General features: G+C 42.7%; 1 protein-coding gene across 1 annotated transcript; it reads left to right on the top strand.

The window, feature by feature from the left end:
* The first annotated feature begins 5,260 nt into the window (after window positions 1-5,260).
* Window positions 5,261-11,184, top strand: LOC124777632 (glycine-rich cell wall structural protein-like). Its single transcript, XM_047253105.1, has 2 exons — window positions 5,261-5,365; window positions 10,422-11,184. Exons 1-2 carry the CDS (start codon window positions 5,354-5,356, stop codon window positions 11,088-11,090), a joined length of 681 nt encoding a protein of 226 aa, XP_047109061.1. The 5' UTR covers window positions 5,261-5,353; the 3' UTR covers window positions 11,091-11,184.
* The last annotated feature ends 10,102 nt before the right edge of the window (window positions 11,185-21,286 follow it).

Raw genomic sequence — 21,286 nt, forward strand, 5'->3', positions numbered from 1 at the left:
CAGCACGTTTTGTATCATCGCTAAACCTGGGAAAGAGTGTCACAGAAATGACACAAGATTTGGGATGGACATCATTAAAAGAAAGGTGTTTTTCGTTGCGACGGAATCTTCTTACGAAGGTGCTGTGGGCTATTGACTTTGAAAGCCGCTGAGCGAAAGGCGGAAAAAAGAAGATCATTTTTTACACATTCTTTTGATGTACAAGATATTCTCGAATGAACATTTACTCACTCTTCTGTCTCTGCTAATTTGTGTTCGAGACGAATGTTTTGCCACCGTATTATTATTGTTTAAAAAGTATTATTTTGGTGTAATGTGAAGGTACCATACTGCATAGCAGTACATTCATGTGAGAAGCTATACTGTGCGACGTGTACTGGGAAACGTTAAAAGACGTGAGTTCATTATATATCGACTGCCATAAATTCAAAGTTGAATGGAACTTGTGTATGGACTAATTATTTAGTATAGAGCCTTTGTCTCACTACTTCATTACCATACGTATTTAATTTTCTTTTATGTTTCTGCAAATTTTGATGGTTCACAGTCACAAATTGTTTCGTCGAAATCGGACGGAAGTCGCATACGGCGAAATATTTTCTCTGCACCTTATTCTACTGGTAAATGCATGATAAACATCGGTCCCTTAGGAGATTCACGTTGAGCTATCCAAAAACAATTACATTTTCAATAGTCATTTAGCCCTGACCAGTAAAGGTACTCAAAACCACTACGATAACTAGTTACGTCTATTGGTCTAAAATAAAATATATATCATTATGTGCTTTTCTCTGCAAATATATTTCGACCGCCGATTATAGCTGTATGTTAACGCACAAAAGTAAACGTATTGTTATAATGTGGAAAACCGCCTAAAAACATCCAGGCTGGCCAGCATACCGGCCCTCGTCGTTAGTACGCCGGGCGAACTCGATCCGGGGCCGGCACGCCTACCCGCGTCGAGGAAGCAGCGCGTTAGCGCCCTCGGCCAACCTGACGGGTTACAAAAAGAACTCATCACTTTTGATAATAAAGTACTGAGAAAAATATATCGACAAGTGACAGAAAATTAACAGTGGAAAATAAGGAAAAACAACGAACTCAGACAATTATACACACTAACTGACATCATAGCGAGTGTGAAAACTAAAAGACTCAGGTGGTATGGACATGTGAGCAGGAGGGGGGCATACATGCTAATAAAGGCAGTGATGGATGAGGTGGCCAAAGATACTAGGTCTGGGTGATGAAGAAGCAAGATGTGGAAGGCTGGAATGAGTGAGGCGAAGGACCGGCTGCGGTTTGAAACTGGTATGTATCCAGCAAGAAATTGATGATATTTGGTGTACGTGCTATTCTGAGAGGAAGGGGTTCGCAAAGAAGTCGTGATGGGCCTCGTTAAGCCAGTCGGAAGATAGAAAAAAAATAAAATAAAAGTGCAAAGTGTTTACAAATGAATAGTGCGGCTTTAAAAAATAAAAATAAATAGATTTATCTCTTTCTATGGGCAAACGTTAGAGCATAAGCAGCGGCAACTGTCCAATTTTTTGATTCGCTACCCGCTGTTCGTTTGTCATACTTCGTGTGCAGGATTAGGGTCCCTTTCCAAGACGGCGTCACAACAGGAAAAGCTTTTGTGCGTACTCCACTTTGAAGTCTCCAGATCGGTGGTTGCAGTGCAGCCTGAGTTTCGCGAACGGTAAGACCCACCACACAAGGAAAACATAGGCAGGTGGTACCGGCAGTCTGTCGAAACCGGATGCCTTTTTAAGTGGAAGAATCATAGTCAACACCGTGCGCCTGATGCAGACGTCGAAAGAGTTCGATATGCATTTCACCCAAATCCTCTCAAGTCACATAATAAGCTAAGAAGGCAAGAAGGGAATCATGCTACATATTACGATGTGGATGGTAATGCTTAAGCGGCTATGTTTTAAAGAGTACAAAATGGGTTAGAGCAGGCTCTGGTGCCAGCACACAAAGTGAAAAAGAGTGAGTTTTGTGAAGAGTTGTAGTTAAAAATGGACAAAGATGGGTTTGTAGAAAGACTCATCATCGGCGGTGAAGCCACATTCCATGAAAGGGGCAAGGTGAACACACATAATGTCTGTATCAGTGGGAGCGAGAAACGAAATACATCGATAAAGCATCAGCCTGACCCTCAAAAAGTGAACGTTTTCTGTGCAGTTTCGTGTGAGAAAGTGCACGGCCCATTTTTCTTCGAGAAACCAATGGTGATGGGGTAACTCACCTCGAGACATGTTGCAAACCTGGTCGTTACCTCAGTTATCGTTATTATATTTTGCAACTCGACGGTGCTCCGCCCAATTTTCACAGGGATGCACGAGAGCTTCTTAATCGTGTTCTTCACCAACGTGATGCAGAAGTAGACAACAACCTTCTCCCATAGGTACCCCGTTCTCCAGATTTCACATCCCGCGATTTCTTTCTGCAGTGGTTTATGAAATACCGAGTTTATGTACCATCAATGTCCATGTCTTTTGGGGAAGCGTATGATCGGAAAAGCATGCACCGCAGACCACTGCGGGGAACATTCTACACCAAGTATGGGAAGAATTTGATTACCATGTAGATGTGTGTCACGTGACCAAGGGTGCACTTATAGAAGGATTGCCATTAATGCAACAACAACTGGGACAGTTGCCGTTTCCCACGCTGTAAGGTTTGCACGCATGAAGTAATAAATCTATTGATTATTAATTTTTAAAACCGCACCATTCATTTATAAACACCATGTATATAGAGGACGTCCATAATTAAAGTTCTAGTTCCAAGGCGCTGTAGAAAGAGTTCGGCTGCTCAGAATGACGTCAAATTTGAACAGTGCAAAAGCCTCTCATATTGTTTAACACTGATGGTACAGGTAACACGAGTCGCACGACTCACCTCCTCGAAAAAATACGGCCCTACGATAAGCTATGCCGCCAAACCACACTTCACAGTCATCTTTACAGAATGAAATCGTGCTGGTTGACGTGCTTATGGATTTTCCGTTATCATATTTTGCAGTTACAGACAGATGATGAGCATCAACAAAAGCAAAACGAGGATAATGGAATGTAGTCGAATTAAGTCGGGTGATGCTGAGGGAATTAGATTAGGAAATGAGACACTTAAAGTAGTAAAGGAGTTTTGCTATTTGGGGAGCAAAATAACTGATGATGGTCGAAGTAGAGAGGATATAAAATGTAGACTGGCAATGGCAAAGAAAGCGTTTCTGAAGAAGAGTAATTTGTTAACATGCAGTATTGATTTAAGTGTCAGGAAGTCATTTCTGAAAGTATTTGTATGGAGTGTAGCCATGTATGGTAGTGAAACATGGACGATAAATAGTTTGGACAAGAAGAGAATAGAAGCTTTCAAAATGTGGTGCTACAGAAGAATGCTGAAGATTAGATGGGTAGATCACATAACTAATGATGAAGTATTGAACAGGATTGGGGAGAAGTTTGTGTCACAACTTGACCAGAAGAAGGGATCTGTTGGTAGGACATGTTCTGAGGCATCAAGGGATCACCAATTTAGTATTGGAGGGCAGCATGGAGGGTAAAAATCGTAGAGGGAGACCAAGAGATGAATACACTAAGCAGATTCAGAAGGATGTAGGTTGCAGTAGGTACTGGGAGATGAAGAAGCTTGCACAGTATAGAGTAGGATGGAGAGCTGCATCAAACCAGTCTCAGGACTGAAGACAACAACAACAACATTTTGCAGTTCTGCGCATTGACATGTCCTTAGAAACGGGCTTCCTCTACCCACTGAATGTTGCATGGCCATTCATTCTCCAGTTCCACGCGAGCAAGAAATTCCAGAGTGATCGTTTGTCTTGCTGACCTATCAGCAAGAAGCAGCTGCTGAAGATGCGTGATTCTGTATGGATAGGAATGCAGGATGTTTCGTGGGGTCTTATCCACTGATCTCGCAGGCATGTCCAACGTTCGGGCAGTTGCCCGCGCACTGTGTGTTTGCACGCCACCGCCGACCCCTCCTTAAATGTTGTGTCCGCATCTCTGACAGATGTCGGATCAGCTGCTTTCCTCTCTCTCTTCCACACTGCACTTCAAAAGAACATGTCTTTCATAATTTTGTAATCATTTTCTTCTGACCCTTAGCAGGCATCGGACCAGTGCCTTTTTATCATACCCTTCAGTGTCCAGAACTTCTGCAGGACTGACAGTGCACCGTCAGTTTTCTTGTAAAAGAGTTTCACCAGCAGCGCGCGACCTTTCATGGAGACGGTCATGTTGGGCATCTCGGATGTAAACTGCGGAACAGCAGTTTGCCGCATGTCTGTTGGAGTGCGTATTCTGACGCTTACAGCGCAATCTACTTTTTATGACGTTTCCCCCTGCGTCAGTAATACGTTCAAATCTGACACTCTGAGCAGTGGTTCTCTTTATACAGCGTTTTGAAACTGTCACTTTGTGCACCCGTTAAAAGACTGGATTCGCAGTTCCTATAAGATATGTACAGTTTATAATATAAATAATATATAATTCGTCCGTTTCCGTACCCAGACAACATTAATTTTAATTTAATTTCCGTTGTGTTAAAAATAAGAAGGTAGATTAGGAAACATGATAAATGGTTAGTTATATACTTAGTGATGAAATGAAATAGGAAACGCATCCACCCAATTAATGCACGCGGAATTGCAGCATTGTGTGTCATATGTAATTCAAAACTTTCGTACTAAAATTATCTGAGAAATTCCACTATGAAGTAGAAAATATCTCGTCACATTATTTATTTTCTTAAGTTCTAAAACTGAAAAATTTCCAGCATATTGGAAATCTGGTAAGCCATTCAAAAATGCATTTATGTAAGGTGTTAGTATGTCGTCTTGTAAACTCGTTTCGGGGACTAACACTAAAATCAAAATATAATACACCCCTTCAATAACACATACCACTTCTGAAAGAATTTGAATTAGTCGAACGAATAATAAGGTTGAGTGCGCTTTCCATCTGTTACGTAGCAATGCCACACCTTCCTGCTAAAATGTCAGTTCTACAGAATTTTTTGAGCAGAAACTGATAGTACGCAGCAAGCCATTTCTTACCGTGTAAATACAGCACAAGTAAGCATTTGGATTAAAAGCGGTGTGAAGTGAAGGTGTATTACGTGAGACAATTGTCTGCCGCGTGCTGCAACTGCTGCCCGTGTTCAGGAAGCCAAACGGTTACGCTCCGAGGAGTGGACGCACCAGAAGCAGCGGCTAATGGACGCAGTGCAAGGTGGGGGCCAACGTAGAATGGTATATAAGCCGCCCGAAGCGGCAGGGAAGGCATCAGTCATTGCTTGCTAACAGCAGAACACCGCAGCAGCAGCAATGAGGATCCTGGTAAGGACAGCCACAAATCATTTGCTACTTTATGTACCGTATCTAGACGTTGTTCGTGTGTAATCAATTCATATATGTATTACAACTGCGTAGGGTTTCGTGGTCAGAATCAGTTGACATAAAAGTTTTCCAAGTATCGTACTGCGTCATAAAGTAAAAAAATAAATAAATAAAATTAAAAATCTGCACTGGAGTAGCCAATGTTTTGGCCGCGGTGTAGCAATGGCATTCTTCTGGGTCTAAGCCTGAACACAGACTCAGAAGAAGGTCACTGTAACCGTGGCCGAAACGTTTGTTTCTCCAGTATAGTTTTATTACATTATGACGTGATATGATACCTAAAAATCTTTTGTGCCCTAGGCATAATGTACTCAAATTTTCTTTCGTGCTCGGTAGAAATGTCAGCATACTGCCTTAAGCTTTCTCGCACATTTGCAAAAGAAAGGATTTCCCATGTATCTACATAGCTACTTATTCAGCAGAGAAGGTTTCAGTCACTTTAGTAATTATTTTTTACAGAATACACTTTGGTGATTTCGGTAATAAGTATCGTGCTGTAAGTCCGTACCGTTGTGATTCCATCGTGTACAGATCTAAGGATTTTCTTGACATTCAAGACATGCTTTCGTCTGCTAATGCAGAATATGCACAGCAGCAGAGTGATTCGTATTCGAAGTTAAACTGCACCGTCTTCAAACTCTAAGAGAGCAAGCTTTCGTGTCCAAGGAAGGCGAGGTCATTGCACACGCACAGGCAACAAACCTGGAGTATGTGTTTTGCCGATTATGCATTTTGCCAGCTATGCCTCAGACAAAAATCCCTGGTAGACTGGTACTATCTTAACCACTTTGGTAGCTATTAGTGTACCACAGTCCCTCACGTAGTCCATATTTCAAATATTTCTTAGGCATACAGTAATTCAAAAACAGCTAAATCGTTTTGAGATATAGTAGTAAACACTCCAAAGGTTTGAAATAGTTTTAAAATCGTTTTGAAAAAAAAATTAAGTTTCATTGTGGAGACCCCCTTAAAGAATGGAATTCCCATGTGCAAAACACCTTCAAATCGCTGCTTACTTCACAAATGAGTTCATGGATGAAATACTTAACGTTAAGCTTGTAAACGAAATATAGGTTAGAAAAGGTTTGAAATTATGATTAAAGTTAGTTGGAAGTCGCTAAATGCTCAAATTATGAAACACTGGATGACTATATTCTGGGTAATTTGCGCTCCGTTTTAAGCAAAAAGTAATTTTTCACGCATATTAATGTTAATTATGTCATATTTCGTAAACTATGTGTCGTACAATTACAAACTCTTATTCAGTGGTATATGTGGATGAGTTGTGAATAGAGTTAGTAGTAAAGAAGTTATAAATTAAATCGTCATGATGTGCCAGTTTTATAGCATGAACAGTGAAAATGTTGTCAGCGACTTTTTCTTTTCATTATTTTGTGGGAACGTTAGCGACAAAAATTCTCCTAAAGATTTGAAATTATGAGTAAAGTTTTTTGCAAGTCACTAAGTGCTCTCATTCTCAAATACTGGAAAAATATAGTCTGGTTGTTTTTGGGCTCTGGGTTACGCTGCAACAAGACAAATCCATAGTTTCTAACTGTAACACTTGCCTTATTGTGTTACACCCTTAACATAAGATTATAGCTCTTAATGAGTAGATCACGTTAGCCCTTTAAATTTTTACATTCGGTCAACAATTACGCGAAATACTGAAAATCTAATTTTTATTGCCCCTGGAAGCCGTTATGTAGACAACCTGTAACTGACATTTCTGAACCATTAACCATGACTCGGAATAACCGTTTAGTAATATTAATATACACTCCTGGAAATTGAAATAAGAACACCATGAATTCATTGTCCCAGGAAGGGGAAACTTTATTGACACATTCCTGGGGTCAGATACATCACATGATCACACTGACAGAACCACAGTCACATAGACACAGGCAACAGAGCATGCACAATGTCGGCACTAGTACAGTGTATATCCACCTTTCGCAGCAATGCAGGCTGCTATTCTCCCATGGAGACGATCGTAGAGATGCTGGATGTAGTCCTGTGGAATGGCTTGCCATGCCATTTCCACCTGGCGCCTCAGTTGGACCAGCGTTCGTGCTGGACGTGCAGACCGCGTGAGACGATGCTTCATCCAGTCCCAAACATGCTCAATGGGGGACAGATCCGGAGATCTTGCTGGCCAGGGTAGTTGACTTACACCTTCTAGAGCACGTTGGGTGGCACGGGATACATGCGGACGCGCATTGTCCTGTTGGAACAGCAAGTTCCCTTGCCGGTCTAGGAATGGTAGAACGATGGGTTCGATGACGGTTTGGATGTACCGTGCACTATTCAGTGTCCCCTCGACGATCACCAGTGGTGTCCGGCCAGTGTAGGAGATCGCTCCCCACACCATGATGCCGGGTGTTGGCCCTGTGTGCCTCGGTCGTATGCAGTCCTCATTGTGGCGCTCACCTGCACGGCGCCAAACACGCATACGACCATCATTGGCACCAAGGCAGAAGCGACTCTCATCGCTGAAGACGACACGTCTCCATTCGTCCCTCCATTCACGCCTGTCGCGACACCACTGGAGGCGGACTGCACGATGTTGGGGTGTGAGCGGAAGACGGCCTAACGGTGTGCGGGACCGTAGCCCAGCTTCATGGAGATGGTTGCGAATGGTGCTCGCCGATACCCCAGGAGCAACAGTGTCCCTAATTTGCTGGGAAGTGGCGGTGCGGTCCCCTACGGCACTGCGTAGGATCCTACGGTCTTGGCGTGCATCCGTGCGTCGCTGCGGTCCGGTCCCAGGTCGACGGGCACGTGCACCTTCCGCCGACCACTGGCGACAACATCGATGTACTGTGGAGACCTCACGCTTCACGTGTTGAGCAATTCGGCGGTACGTCCACCCGGCCTCCCGCATGCCCACTATACGCCCTCGCTCAAAGTCCGTCAACTGCACATACTGTTCACGTCCACGCTGTCGCGGCATGCTACCAGTGTTAAAGACTGCGATGGAGCTCCGTATGCCACGGCAAACTGGCTGACACTGACGGCGGCGGTGCACAAATGCTGCGCAGCTAGCGCCATTCGATGGCCAACACCGCGGTTCCTGGTGTGTCCGCTGTGCCGTGCGTGTGATCATTGCTTGTACAGCCCTCTCGCAGTGTCCGGAGCAAGTATGGTGGGTCTGACACACCGGTGTCAATGTGTTCTTTTTTCCATTTCCAGGAGTGTAGATTGTCGTGAGATTACTTAAGACAGTTACACACACTCGACGGTTATACCTGTAGCTCTTTGTAAGCGTTTCTGTGATTGTTTTGTAGCACTTACCCCCTATCAATCCCAAAATGTGACCAGCAGCAATGCCAGAGACTCAGAATCTCAGAATACTGCAAACGCTGACCGTCTGGATTTACGACCTCAACATCTAACTGTAACACTGATTTTACTCTATTTAACTTTCATGTACTCGGTTTGCCGAAGGAATACGATCGTTTCAATTATTCTGAAGCAAAGAAATACGTGTCGGTGAATACAACTGTAATGCCTTCAGCGGTCGAAACCCTTCTAAAAAAAGAAAATTGATGCTCTTGTTTCTCAGTCAATAGACTAACATTATTATCAGATGTAGAGAGTGAGTTTTCTAGTTTTTCATTCGAACTAAGTTTAATACCAGAAGTAACTTAGTGTATGCAGTCTTACATTATTTGTTTCATTATAGTCATTCCCAGAGGTCAAATTAAGTATTACCTACTGATTTACTTTTCGGTTTCTTATGTTAATATGCGTGCTTTTGATTGACTACGTCTCTCTCGTGACGGTAGGCTCAAAGAACAGCGTGCTTCCTTTGGCAAACTAATGCTTTTGCCGCGGATAGATTCTATACAGATCTACAGGCACATTATTGCCCCTCCTTGTCTTGTGGACTTGTTCTGCGTGTCACCAAAGAGGTTTGCTCCAAAGGCGCAACACACCACGGCGTTTACTCTGTAAATACTTTCGACAGTCCTATTTAAAAATGTTACACTCTGTAAATCAATTTCAGCACATTGTTGGAGCAACACTGTCATCCAATATATTAATTACTTGCAGATTTACACTCTAAATTTCACTGACTAGCAAATACTCGAGAATTAGTGATATTCCTTCGCTTACTATACCGGTGAAAAAAAGACTAAGTGCAGCTGTCAGTTAGAGTGGAAACGTGATCTAGCTTTTCTCTTCTGTAAGACCCTTGCATGAGATGTATGCACCCATTCTTGGTTCGTCGAAGGTTTACGCATTATCGAAAGAATTTCTGTGAGAAAAGCATATTTTTAGTGTCATCTCACACAGAATATTACTTCGTCTCGATATTCTCGAAGTGTCTATCATGCGAATCACAAATTCCACAGTCACCCTAATGAAGGAAGCATCCAATAGCAGCCAGAATGATAGTATTTTCATCGCATCGTGATGTAGTCACACATCCTGAAGAACTGAATTGAGACGCCCCAAACAGACTACATCCTTATTCACAGTATTTCTTTGTCAGTTCATCTTTGACCACTCTGACCTGGCAGTAATCTTCAGAGTACAAACAACTCACTCAAAAAACCGTGTTTTGTTCTAATAGGCTTGCGATCAATATTTAGTCTTTGTATCATTTCTCAAATAGGTTTTTCAGTGGGTCTTACGAATGTGAAAGCTGACAGTACGTAAAGTTCTAACAAAAAGAGAACATAATGTATCATTGCTAAAATCAAGACATAGATGATGAAAAGTGAACAGTAGCCAGCAATACGATTAGTGACTCGTTTAAGTCAAACTTTTTGTCATCTTGATTTGAATTACTTTTTATTTGTGATCATCAAATTTTTTATAGGTGTTCCACTATTTTCGTGAGTCATCTAGCTCCCATGAGAATTTTGTACATAATGTTTTAGTGACGTAATATAGATTATGCTACATTAAATTTATTTACTGTTTAAAGGAAAGTCTGTAGAGCTATTTCTGCACTGTTGTAATCTGATTTGCATCTGGCCATAAGGTGTGCATGTACCTGTGCGGTCTGGCCCTGTCAGTCCTGGCTGAGAAGCAGCAGGTGAAGGAGAAGCGAGGACTGACTGGCTCTCTTGGTGGATTTGGTGGCGGCTTCGGTGGAGGCTACGGAGGCGGCTATGGTGGTGGCTATGGAGGCGGGTATGGGGGCGGCTATGGAGGCGGCTACGGAGGCGCCTACGCTGGTGGACTCGGCGGCGGACTTGGAGGCGGCATTGGAGCTGGCATCGGTGGTGGGGCCCCTCAGGTGACTGTCAACAGAGTCCCCGTCCCTGTCCCAGTGCCCGTGGAGAGGACCATCCCAGTGCCGGTGAGAGTCCCAGTCACAGTCCCCGTGGAGCGGCCTGTTCCCGTCCACGTACCGCAGCCGTACCCTGTCCCTGTAGACAACCCTGTGCCCGTCCCTGTCAAGGTCCCCACCCCAGTGTCCGTCCCAGTTCCTCAGCCCTACGTCGTTAAGCGGCCAGTGCCCTACGTCGTCAGCGCCGGCCACGGCGGACTCGGCGGAGGTCTCGGCGGAGGTCTCGGAGGAGGTCTCGGAGGAGGACTCGGAGGAGGCTTCGGAGGAAAGTTCGGCGGAGGCTACAGCGGCGGCTTCGGTGGTGGATACGGCGGTGGCTTTGGAGGACTCGGAGGCTACGGGAAATATGGCCACTAGAAATCCACCTCAGTTATAATATCTTGACCTGTACATGCCATCAGATTCGTATTATGTACACAAAAAAATGCTAAATAAAAACTGATGCATCACAGTTCTCACGGTTATCATTTATGACCTACCCACTGAAGATGCCGTTTTTCGGAGCAGCTCCAGCGAACTACTTCTAACAGTATGTTCAACTGAAATCCGCCTGCAGTAAGCAACCATATAAGAGGTTTAGACTATGATGATACAGACTTCTATGGATAACGAAGAAGAGTTAACGTGTCAATTTGAGGTCGGAGAACCTTACTCTAGAAAATGGCTGAGTTGAAAATTAAGGGGGTGAGTGTGAGAGTTTTTAATAAGTAATGACAATAAGAACCCAAGTAGACACACTTCTGTAAGAGTGAAGAGGCAGTTTTTCTTTCTTTCCGTGTCGCAGAGGTCATCCTACAGAAATTCTGACGTCCAATATGTGTTCAAAATGGTTCAAATGGCTCTGAGCACTATGGGACTTAACATCTATGGTCATCAGTCCCCTAGGACTTAGAACTACTTAAACCTAACTAACCTAAGGACATCACACAACACTCGGTCATCACAAGGCAGAGAATCCAATATGTGTAAAGTGAATCGCAGCTACATAGTTTTGGAACCAAAAACACGCGAATAGCTCAACTGGAATACCTTTAATAACATGGAGAGTATCTCTCGCAGGAAGTATACAGCAGTGGGTAAGAAGCAGGTAACACGTCTATTAACCGGTCATTAACTACACTACTGGCCATCAAAACTGCTACACCAAGAAGAAATGCAGGTGATAAACGGGTATTCATTGGACAAATATATTACACTAGAACTGACATATGATTACATTTTCACGCAATTTGGGTGCATAGATCCTGAGAAATCAGTACCCAGAACAACCACCTCTGGCCGTAATAACCACCTTGATACGCCTGGGCATTGAGTTAAACAGAGCTTGGATGGTGTGTACAGGTACAGCTGCCCATGCAGCTTCAACACGATACCACAGTTCATCAAGAGTAGTGACTGGCGTATTGTGACGAGCCAGTTGCTCGGCCACCATTGACCAGACGTTTTCAATTGGTGAGATATCTGGAGAATGTGCTGGCCATAGCAGCAGTCGAACATTTTCTGTATCCAGAAAGGTCCGTACAGGACCTGCAACATGCGGCCGCGCATTATCCTGCTAAAATGTAGGGTTTCGCAGGGATCGAATGAAGGGTAGAGCCACGGGTCGTAACAAATCTGAAACGTAACGTCCACTGTTCAAAGTGCAGTCAATGCGCACAAGAGGTGACCGAGACGTGTAACCAATGACACCCCACACCATCACACCGCGTGATACTCCAGTATGGCGATGACGAATACACGCTTCCAATGTGCGTTCACCGCGATGTCGCCAAACACAGATGCGACCATCATGATGTTGTAAATAGAACCTGGATTCATCCGAAAAAATGACGTTTTGCCATTCGTGCACCCAGGTTCGTCGTTGAGTACACCATCGCTGGCGCTCCTGTCTGTGATGCAGCGTCAAGGGTAACCGCAGCCATGGTCTCCGAGCTGATAGTCTATGCTGCTGCAAACGTCGTCTAACGGTTCGTGCAGATGGTTGTTGTCTTGCAAACGTCCCCATCTGTTGACTCAGGGATCGAGACGTGGCTGCACGATCCGATACAGCCATGCGGATAAGATGCCTGTCATCTCGACTGCTAGTGATACGAGACCGTTGGGATCCAGCACGGCGTTCCTTATTACCCTCCTGAACCCAATGATTCCATATTCTGCTAACAGTGACTGGATCTCGACCAACGCGAGCAGCAATGTCGCGATACGATAAACCGCAATCGCGATAGGCTACAATCCGACCTTTATCAAGGTCGGAAACTTGATGGTACGCATTTCTCCTCCTTGCACGAGGCATCACAACAACGTTTCACCAGGCAACGCCGGTCAACTGGTGTTTGTGTATGAGAAATCGGTTGGAAACTTTCCCCATGTCAGCATGTTGTAGGTGTCGCCACCGACGCCAACCTTGTGTGAATGCTCTGAAAAGCTAATCATTTCCATATCACAGCATCTTCTTCCTGTCCGTTAAATTTCGCGTCCGTAGCACGTCATCTACGTGGTGTAGCAATTTTAATGGCCAGTAATGTATATCAGCCCAAACGTTTACTGTAAATCTCCACTGAAGTGGACAATGGTTATGATACCCATATGACAGAGGAATTAACCCAAAAAACATTCAAGAAGAAAGGGAGTGAACAAGCTATCCGCACACAAGACCTTTCACAACAACACAGAACACTCAACACAATGACCTCACACAGGACACAACAGAGCTGGATACTGTGCACAAAACAAAACGGCTCATAACCAGCTACAATATCAAAATATTTGAAAGGAGAAGCAATATTTTAAAGAAACAAGGACTTGAAATTGGATATAGAGCAAACATAAAAACACAAACAAACACATAATACAGGAAACACCCACAGACATTTTCAACAGATCAGGCATTTACAGACATAATGCAACTTTGTCGGTCAATATACAAAGGGCAAACATGCAGGAACTTTAAAACAAGTCCTAAAAAGAAGGAGTTGCCATAGCACATTTACTGACCATTTTATAGCCCACAACAGTCAACCAGCAGAAATAAAAACAGATTTAAAAATACTGAAATCCAGCGACAGCCTATATCATATATTTATAATAGAAGAAAAAATCGAAATACATAAGGCATTAGCGGAAAGAGAAGGACTATAAACTATTACATTGCACTGTGCAATGGTGTACTATTTAACATAGCAAAGGAACTACAGAGAAAAGATAACACAAACTAATAAAATAACGCGAGCACACTCAAAAGAGAGACAGAGAGAGTGAGACAACCGCGCGGCGCAGAGGGGCAGAGAAAGTAAACAAAGTTCAGATTTGGCGGCAAATTGATATGAAAAGAAGTGAACATCAACAGGGCTGAAAACACAGCAGTAACATTAACAGCGTTCCGTGACGTGAAGAAGTGTAGCTTGCAAGTGGACTTCCTTAAAAACAGGTTCGTGTTTGTGTCTGCATGTTCACGACAAATGAGAATGCAGGTGTCAACGAACATTTCGAAACTAATTCAACATAATCGCAATATACAGTCGCAAACGAACTTGCAGTAACATCATGCTGTTACAGATGACGAAATACCAGCGTATAGCGACGTAAAGAGACTCCAACAGAACCTAACAGTGTAGAAAAATTAAGGCAATAACAGTAACAGACACAAACTGCATTACGCCTAATTTCGTAAGTATAATTATTACTTAAAACACGTTTTTATTTCACAATTCTGAATAAGAGTACCCTATGATAATAGCTCAAAGGTGCTTTTAATTATAACTTAAAACATGTTTACGTTTTACTTATGTGAACAAAAGTACCCTCTTAGGATGGCACAAAGGTGCTGAAACGTGTTTGGACATTTATAGACAACAGTTGCTAGCATAGTATGCGGATCTGCCATCCAGGAAGCAGAAATGATAACAATATTGAGTACTGAATGTTAACGCTCTTCCCCCCGAACAAAATTAACCGGTTGGCGCACTATTAATGATCAACTCTGAAGCAACACAAAAACTCATAGTCATAGAGAACGATGCACCATATAAAAAACGAAACTTACGAAGTCTTTCACACTGTCAACAGTTTGATACATTACTCAGATATTTCCAGTAATATAATCCACAGCTAAAATTATCATTTCAGTTTTGGGATGGTTTTTCCAGAAAAAGGTACGTAATCAGTGTAAGAAGCAAGCCACAGTATTTACCCATAGAAAGAGGAAGGCAAAATTTAACTAAGACATAAAGCGAACGCAGTGCAAAGAAATAAGATACGAAAATTAAAAGAGGATTCTGGTTACTATCAAGTATCTAGGAGCCAGTTATGTTATACCACATTCACTAAACCACATTTAAGTTTTCACTCAAGGGGTAAGTTACGTTTACAGTAAAACAAATTTTCCAGATAAGAAGTAAAAAAAAAAAAAAATACCATTTACAGTCGCCTAATAAAGGGAGTAAGACCAAACCGAATCCGACTCCTCAGTAGGATATCATCTGAAATAATGATCACCTTAAATTCCTCACTAGTGGTATGAAGACCTCCTGGTAGAAAGTTATCAATAAGATAATAGCAACAAAGCAACGGCTAAATAAAATATTTCTGACAGTCAGTAAACAAATCTAAAATTGTAACTTGGCAGATAGCCTAGCTCACAAATTAGTCTTTATGCACTCAAAATAAGTCATGGATACTGCAATGAACAAACCCATCCAACATTTGTAAATAAGGAGCTGTTCAGACTCGAAGCAGATGTCAACCTTGCCCAAGAATAATGTAGTATACTTGCTGAAACCAAATTTGGAACATTTTATTACCAGAAAAGGCCAAAATAAAAAGAATAATCGTCACATGCTTCCGGACGTATATCAAAGAGAAACTTAAAATACTACGTTGACAATAGTGAAACTACAAAATCAAATTCAAAATATACCTGGACGTTATTTGTAATGAGGGTTTAAAACAAGGCGCCGAGAAATAAAGCTGTAGATCGTCTCCTAGAAACGCGTAAAGTCCGTCGTTCAAACTAAAACAAGTTGCATAATAATTGCTAGAGTACTTCAACAGTTTCCACTATAAAGTGTGATTGTCTTATAACCTTCACAGTTAATTATAAATTGAGTTTTGTTTCCTATTAATGTGACGTAATTGTGTGAATACAGTTTATTAAATAAAATTATGTTAAAAAAAGTACTGATTTGCTGTATAATTTCGTAACGTTTCTCCGTAAGTTTAATAAACACAAGAGATACACATAACAGAGACTTTAGTCATCAGTAATACGAGTACATTCTCCTTCACTATTTACAATAGTCTGCTAGCGATTGGGTAACTTTTCAACTAAGCGACTGTAGAAATCAAGTGGTTTTGAGGTGAAGAACTCGTCGAGACGTCTTCGGAGAGCATTTGAATCCGGTAAGGAAGTTTCTTGAAGATTGTTCGAAATCGAGCGGAGAATATGAAAATCTCAGGGCTCAAGATCAGATGAATAACGTGGGTGTGGAATGACTTCCCAACCCAACTCCAGTACAGTGTTTTTTGTTAGTGTAGCAGAATGCGGGCAGGCGTTATCGTGGAGTAGCATGACTTCATGCAGTGTTCCTGGACGTTGTTCTTGGACCGTGCCGCAAGACTTCTCAGTTGTATTTCAGCAATGGTGGTTACACGTCGGGGAAGCAACTGGTTGTATACCACACCGTCGCTGTTCCACGAAGTAACATTAATTTTTTCGGATGCGCGCAGGTATTTGCACGGGGAGATGGTGCTTTGTTTGGGCTCAACTATTACTATCTTTTTCTTATGTTAGCATGAGGACACCAGCTCAAGTCACTAACAATGATACAGAACAGGAATGACCGGTGTTGTTCACGAGCCAATTGATGACGAGCAAGCAGAGTGCACATATGGCCGCTCGCATATTTTTGTGATTTTGGCTGGGAGCATGTGGTACCCATACACTCTAAAATCATTTCTAGCTGGATATCTCTGTCTACATGGTAGACGTCCATGCTTCCTCACAAAACGTGGAATTCGGGCGCTTTCTGTCTCTGTACAGCAGGATAGCTCGCAATATATGACAGGCCTGACGACAGAGCACAAGTGTTTCGGAGCACACCGATTAGCGCTCAAGGGACATCACAGGAGACGATTCAGCGACATAGCCAGTTACGACTGCAATGGGAACAGGACAATCGAGACTGGACCCAAGTTCAGTGAAAACGTGTCACCTGGTCGGAGGAACCTAGTTTCTTGATGCAACAGGTCGATGGTCGCGTCCCAATACGCCATCGTGCAGGCGAGCGGCTGCTCGAACCATGCCCCGAGCCAACGACGTAGGCCGGCGGAGCAATATTATCTTATGGGAGACATTCACATGGGCTTCCTTGGGGCGTGTGGTGGTAATGGGAGGCACCTCGACAGTTGTGGTAGACATTATTGCGTACCACATGCATCCTGTCATACTTCATACACCTCACAAGCTGCTTGTTATCAAATAGAGTGCTTATGGAATATCGTCTCAGTTACGTGACTGTATTCTTGATTTCCTGTCAGCGAGGTGGCAGTTCGTAGCGACTGTCGGAAAGTCATCGAGTAAAAGAGACCTGATTTCTGGCGTTCCACAAGGTACTGTTATAGGCCCTCTGCTGATCCCTATCCATATAAATGATTGAGGAGGCAAGCTGAACAGCCGTCTTAGGTTGTTTGCAGGTGATGCTGTCGTTCATTTTCTAGTAAAGTCATCAGAAGATGAAAACAAATTACAAAACGATTTAGAAAAGATATCTGTATCGTGCGAAAATTGGCTATTGACTCTAAATAATGAAAAGTGTGCGCTCATCAACATTACAGCTAAAGGAATCCCTTAAACGTCAGTTACACGATAAAATCAATCAAATCCAAGCACTGTAAATGCAACTAAATACCTAGGAATAACAAATACGAAAGAGCTAAATTGCAAATAACACATAGACAATGTTCTGAGGAAGGCGAAGCAAAGACTGCGTTTTATTGACAGAACTTTTAAAATATGCAACACATCTACTAAAGAGGCAGCCTACACTGTTCTTGTCCGTCCTCTTTTAGAGTAGTGCTACGAGGTGTTCGATCCTTGCCAAATAGGATTAACGGCGTACATCGAGAACGTTCAAAGAAGAGCAGCACGTTTTGTATTATCGAGCAATAGGGGAGAGAGTGCTACGGACATGATACAAGATTCGGGGTGGACGTCATTAAAACTACGGTGCTGCTCGCTGCGGACGCGTCCTCTCACGAAATTTCAGTCAGCAATCACCACCTTTCTCCCCCGGAGTTAAGGAATTCTGCTACCTGGGCAGCAAGATAACCAGTGGCAGACGGAGCATGGAGGACCTCGAAAGCAGTCTAGCCCTGGCAAAAAGGGCATTTCTGGCCAATAGAAGTCTACTAGTATCAAACATAGACCTCAATTTGAGGAAGAAAATTCTGAGAATATACTTCTGAAGCAGAGCATTGTATGATAGTGAAACATGGACTGTGGGGAAACCGGTAAAGAAAAAAACGGAAGCATTTGAGATGTGGTGCTATAGGTGAATGTTGGAAATTGGGTCTACTGACAAAGTAAGGAATGAGGTGGTTCTGAAAAGGATCGGAGAGGAAAGGAAAATGTGGAAAACCCTGACGAAGAGAAGGGACAGGATGACAGGACATCTGTTAAGACATTAGGTAATGACTTCCATGGTACTAGAGGAAACTGTAGAGGGCAAAAACTGTAAAGGAAGACAGAGATTGGAATACACCCAGAAAATAATTGAGGACGTAGGTTGAAAGCGCTGCTCTGAGATGAAGTGGAAGGCACAGGAGCGAAATTCTTGGCTGGCCGCATCAAACCTGTCAGATGACTGATGGCTCGAAAATAAAAAAAAAAAACAGAGTAAGTGTGAGAGAGAGGTTTACAGGCAATCATTTTCCCCACGCGCCATTCACAAGTGGAACAGGGAAGGGGGGCTCAGTTAGTGGTTCCAAAAGTACCTTCCGTCAGACACCATCAGGTAACTTGCAGATGGGTGACCTGTCAGTAGACATCTGCCGTCACGTAAGTCTGGAAAGCTATCAAGGACTTATAGTGACTACGTCGCACATAACCGCAGCTGCTTTGCGTTTTGAAGGTGAATCAAAATGCTATTAAGTACGTCTTTATAAAGTTCTGACCCTAGACACAATCATTTTGAATTACGAGGCAGAACAAGAAGAACCGTTATTGCTACATCATATGAATCATACACAACCGTTCGCTCGACGGAAGATCCGTACCCAAAGACTAGAAAGTTGCACCGGTCACACCAATATTCAAGAAAGGTAGTAGGAATAATCCACTAAATTACACGCCCATATCGTTAACGTCGATATGCAGCAGGATTTTAGAACATATATTGTGTTCGAACATAATGAACTACCTCGAAGAAAACGGTCTATTGTCACACAGTCAACATGGGTTTAGAAAACATCGTTCATGTGAAACACAACTAGTTCTTTATTCACATGAAATGCTGAGTGCTACTGACAAGGGATTTCAGATCGATTCCGTATTTATGGATTTCCACAAGGCTTTTAACACTGTACCACACAAGCGGCTCGTAGTGAAATTGCGTGCTTATGGAATATCGTCTCAGTTATGTGACTGGATCTGTGGTTTCCTGTCAGAGAGGTCACAGTTCGTTGTAATTGACGGAAAGTCATCGAGTAAAACAGAAGTCATTTCTGGCGTTCCCCAAGGTAGTGTTTAGACCCCTTGCTGTTCCTTATCTACCGGGTGATCAGAAAGTCGTTATAAATTTGAAAACTGAATAAATCACGGAATAATGTAGATAGAGAGGTACAAATTGACACACATGGTTGGAATGTCATGGGGTTTTATTAGAACCAAAAAAATACAAAAGTTCAAAAAATGTCCGACAGATGACGCTTCATCAGATCAGAATAGCAAGAATTAGCATAACACAGTAAGACAAAGCACAGATCATGTTCTTTACAGGAAATGCTCAATACTTCCACCATCATTCCTCAACAATAGCTGTAGTCGAGGAATAATGTTGTGAACAGCACTGTAAAGCATGTCCGGAGTTATGGTGAGGCATTGGCGTCGGATGTTGTCTTTCAGCATTCCTAGAGATGTCGGTCGATCACGATACACTTGCGACTTCAGGTAACCCCAAAGCCAATAATCGCACGGACTGAGGTCTGGGGACCTGGGAGGCCAAGCATGACGAAAGTGGCGGCTGAGCACACGATCATCACCAAACGACGAGCGCAAGAGTTCTTTCACGCTTCTAGCAATCCTTTTTTTTTTTTTTTTTTGTTCTAATAAAACCCCATGTCATTCCAAGCATGTGTGTCAATTTTTACCTCTCTATCTACATTATTCATTGGTTTATTAAGTTTTCAAATTTATACTGACTTTTTGATCACTCAGTATATAAACTACTCGTATTTGGGAGACAATCTGAGCAGCCGTCTTCGGTTGTTTGCAGGTGACGCTGTCGTTTATTGACTAATAAAGTCATCAGAAGATCAAAACAAACTGCAAAACGATGTAGAAGAAATATCGGAACGGTGCGAAAAATGGTAGTTGACCTTAAATTGTGAGGTAATCCATAAGAGTGCTAAAAGGAACTCGTTAAACTTAGGTTACACGATAAATCAGTCTAATCTAAAAGACGTAAATTCAACTAAATACCTAGGTATTACAATTACGAACAATTTAAGTTGGAAGGAACACACAGAAAATGTTGTGGCGAAGGCTAACCAAAGACTGCGTATTTTTTGGCAGGACACTTAGAAAATGTAACAGACCTACTAAGGAGACTGCCTACACTACGCTTGTCCGTCCACTTTTAGGATACTGTTGGGCGGTGTGGGATCCTTACCAGATAGGACTGACTGCGTGCATCGAAAAAGTTCAAAGAAAGGCAGCACGTTTTGCATTATCGCGAAATATGGGGCAGAGTGTCACAGAAATGATACAGGATTTGGGATGGACATCATTAAAAGAAAGGCGTTTTTCGTTGCGACGGAATCTTCTCACGAAATTACAATCAACAACTTTCTCCTCCGAATGCGAAAATATTTTGTTGACACCGACTTACATAGGGAGGAACGATCACCAAGATAAAATAAGGGAAATCAAAGCTCGTAAGGAAAGATATAGGTGTTCATTCTTTCCGCGCGCTATACGAGATTGATATAATAGAGAATTGTGAAGGTGGTTCGATGAAGCCTCTGCCAGGCACTTAAATGTGTTTTGCAGAGTATCGATGTAGATGTAGATGTACTACGAACTTAATTTCAGCTCCATGATGTGTCAAAATAGCTAAATGATGAAAGCGCACAGTCCACATAGGGATGTTAAGTGAAAATGAGCCCGCTTTCAGCCATCCGTGTCGAAACAAAGTGCTACGACGGCAGTCTGTGCAACTGCTTGTCAACGGGCGTGGAACCTTGAGGCGGAAACCTGTGGAGCTGCATCACTTTACGTATCCAAATACTCAACAGTATCTCTGTTAAATCGTATCTCCGTGCGATTTTACATTCTAACC

This window comes from Schistocerca piceifrons, chromosome 2, assembly GCF_021461385.2.
Source record: "Schistocerca piceifrons isolate TAMUIC-IGC-003096 chromosome 2, iqSchPice1.1, whole genome shotgun sequence".
In the NCBI taxonomy this organism is placed as follows: Eukaryota; Metazoa; Arthropoda; class Insecta; order Orthoptera; family Acrididae; genus Schistocerca; species Schistocerca piceifrons.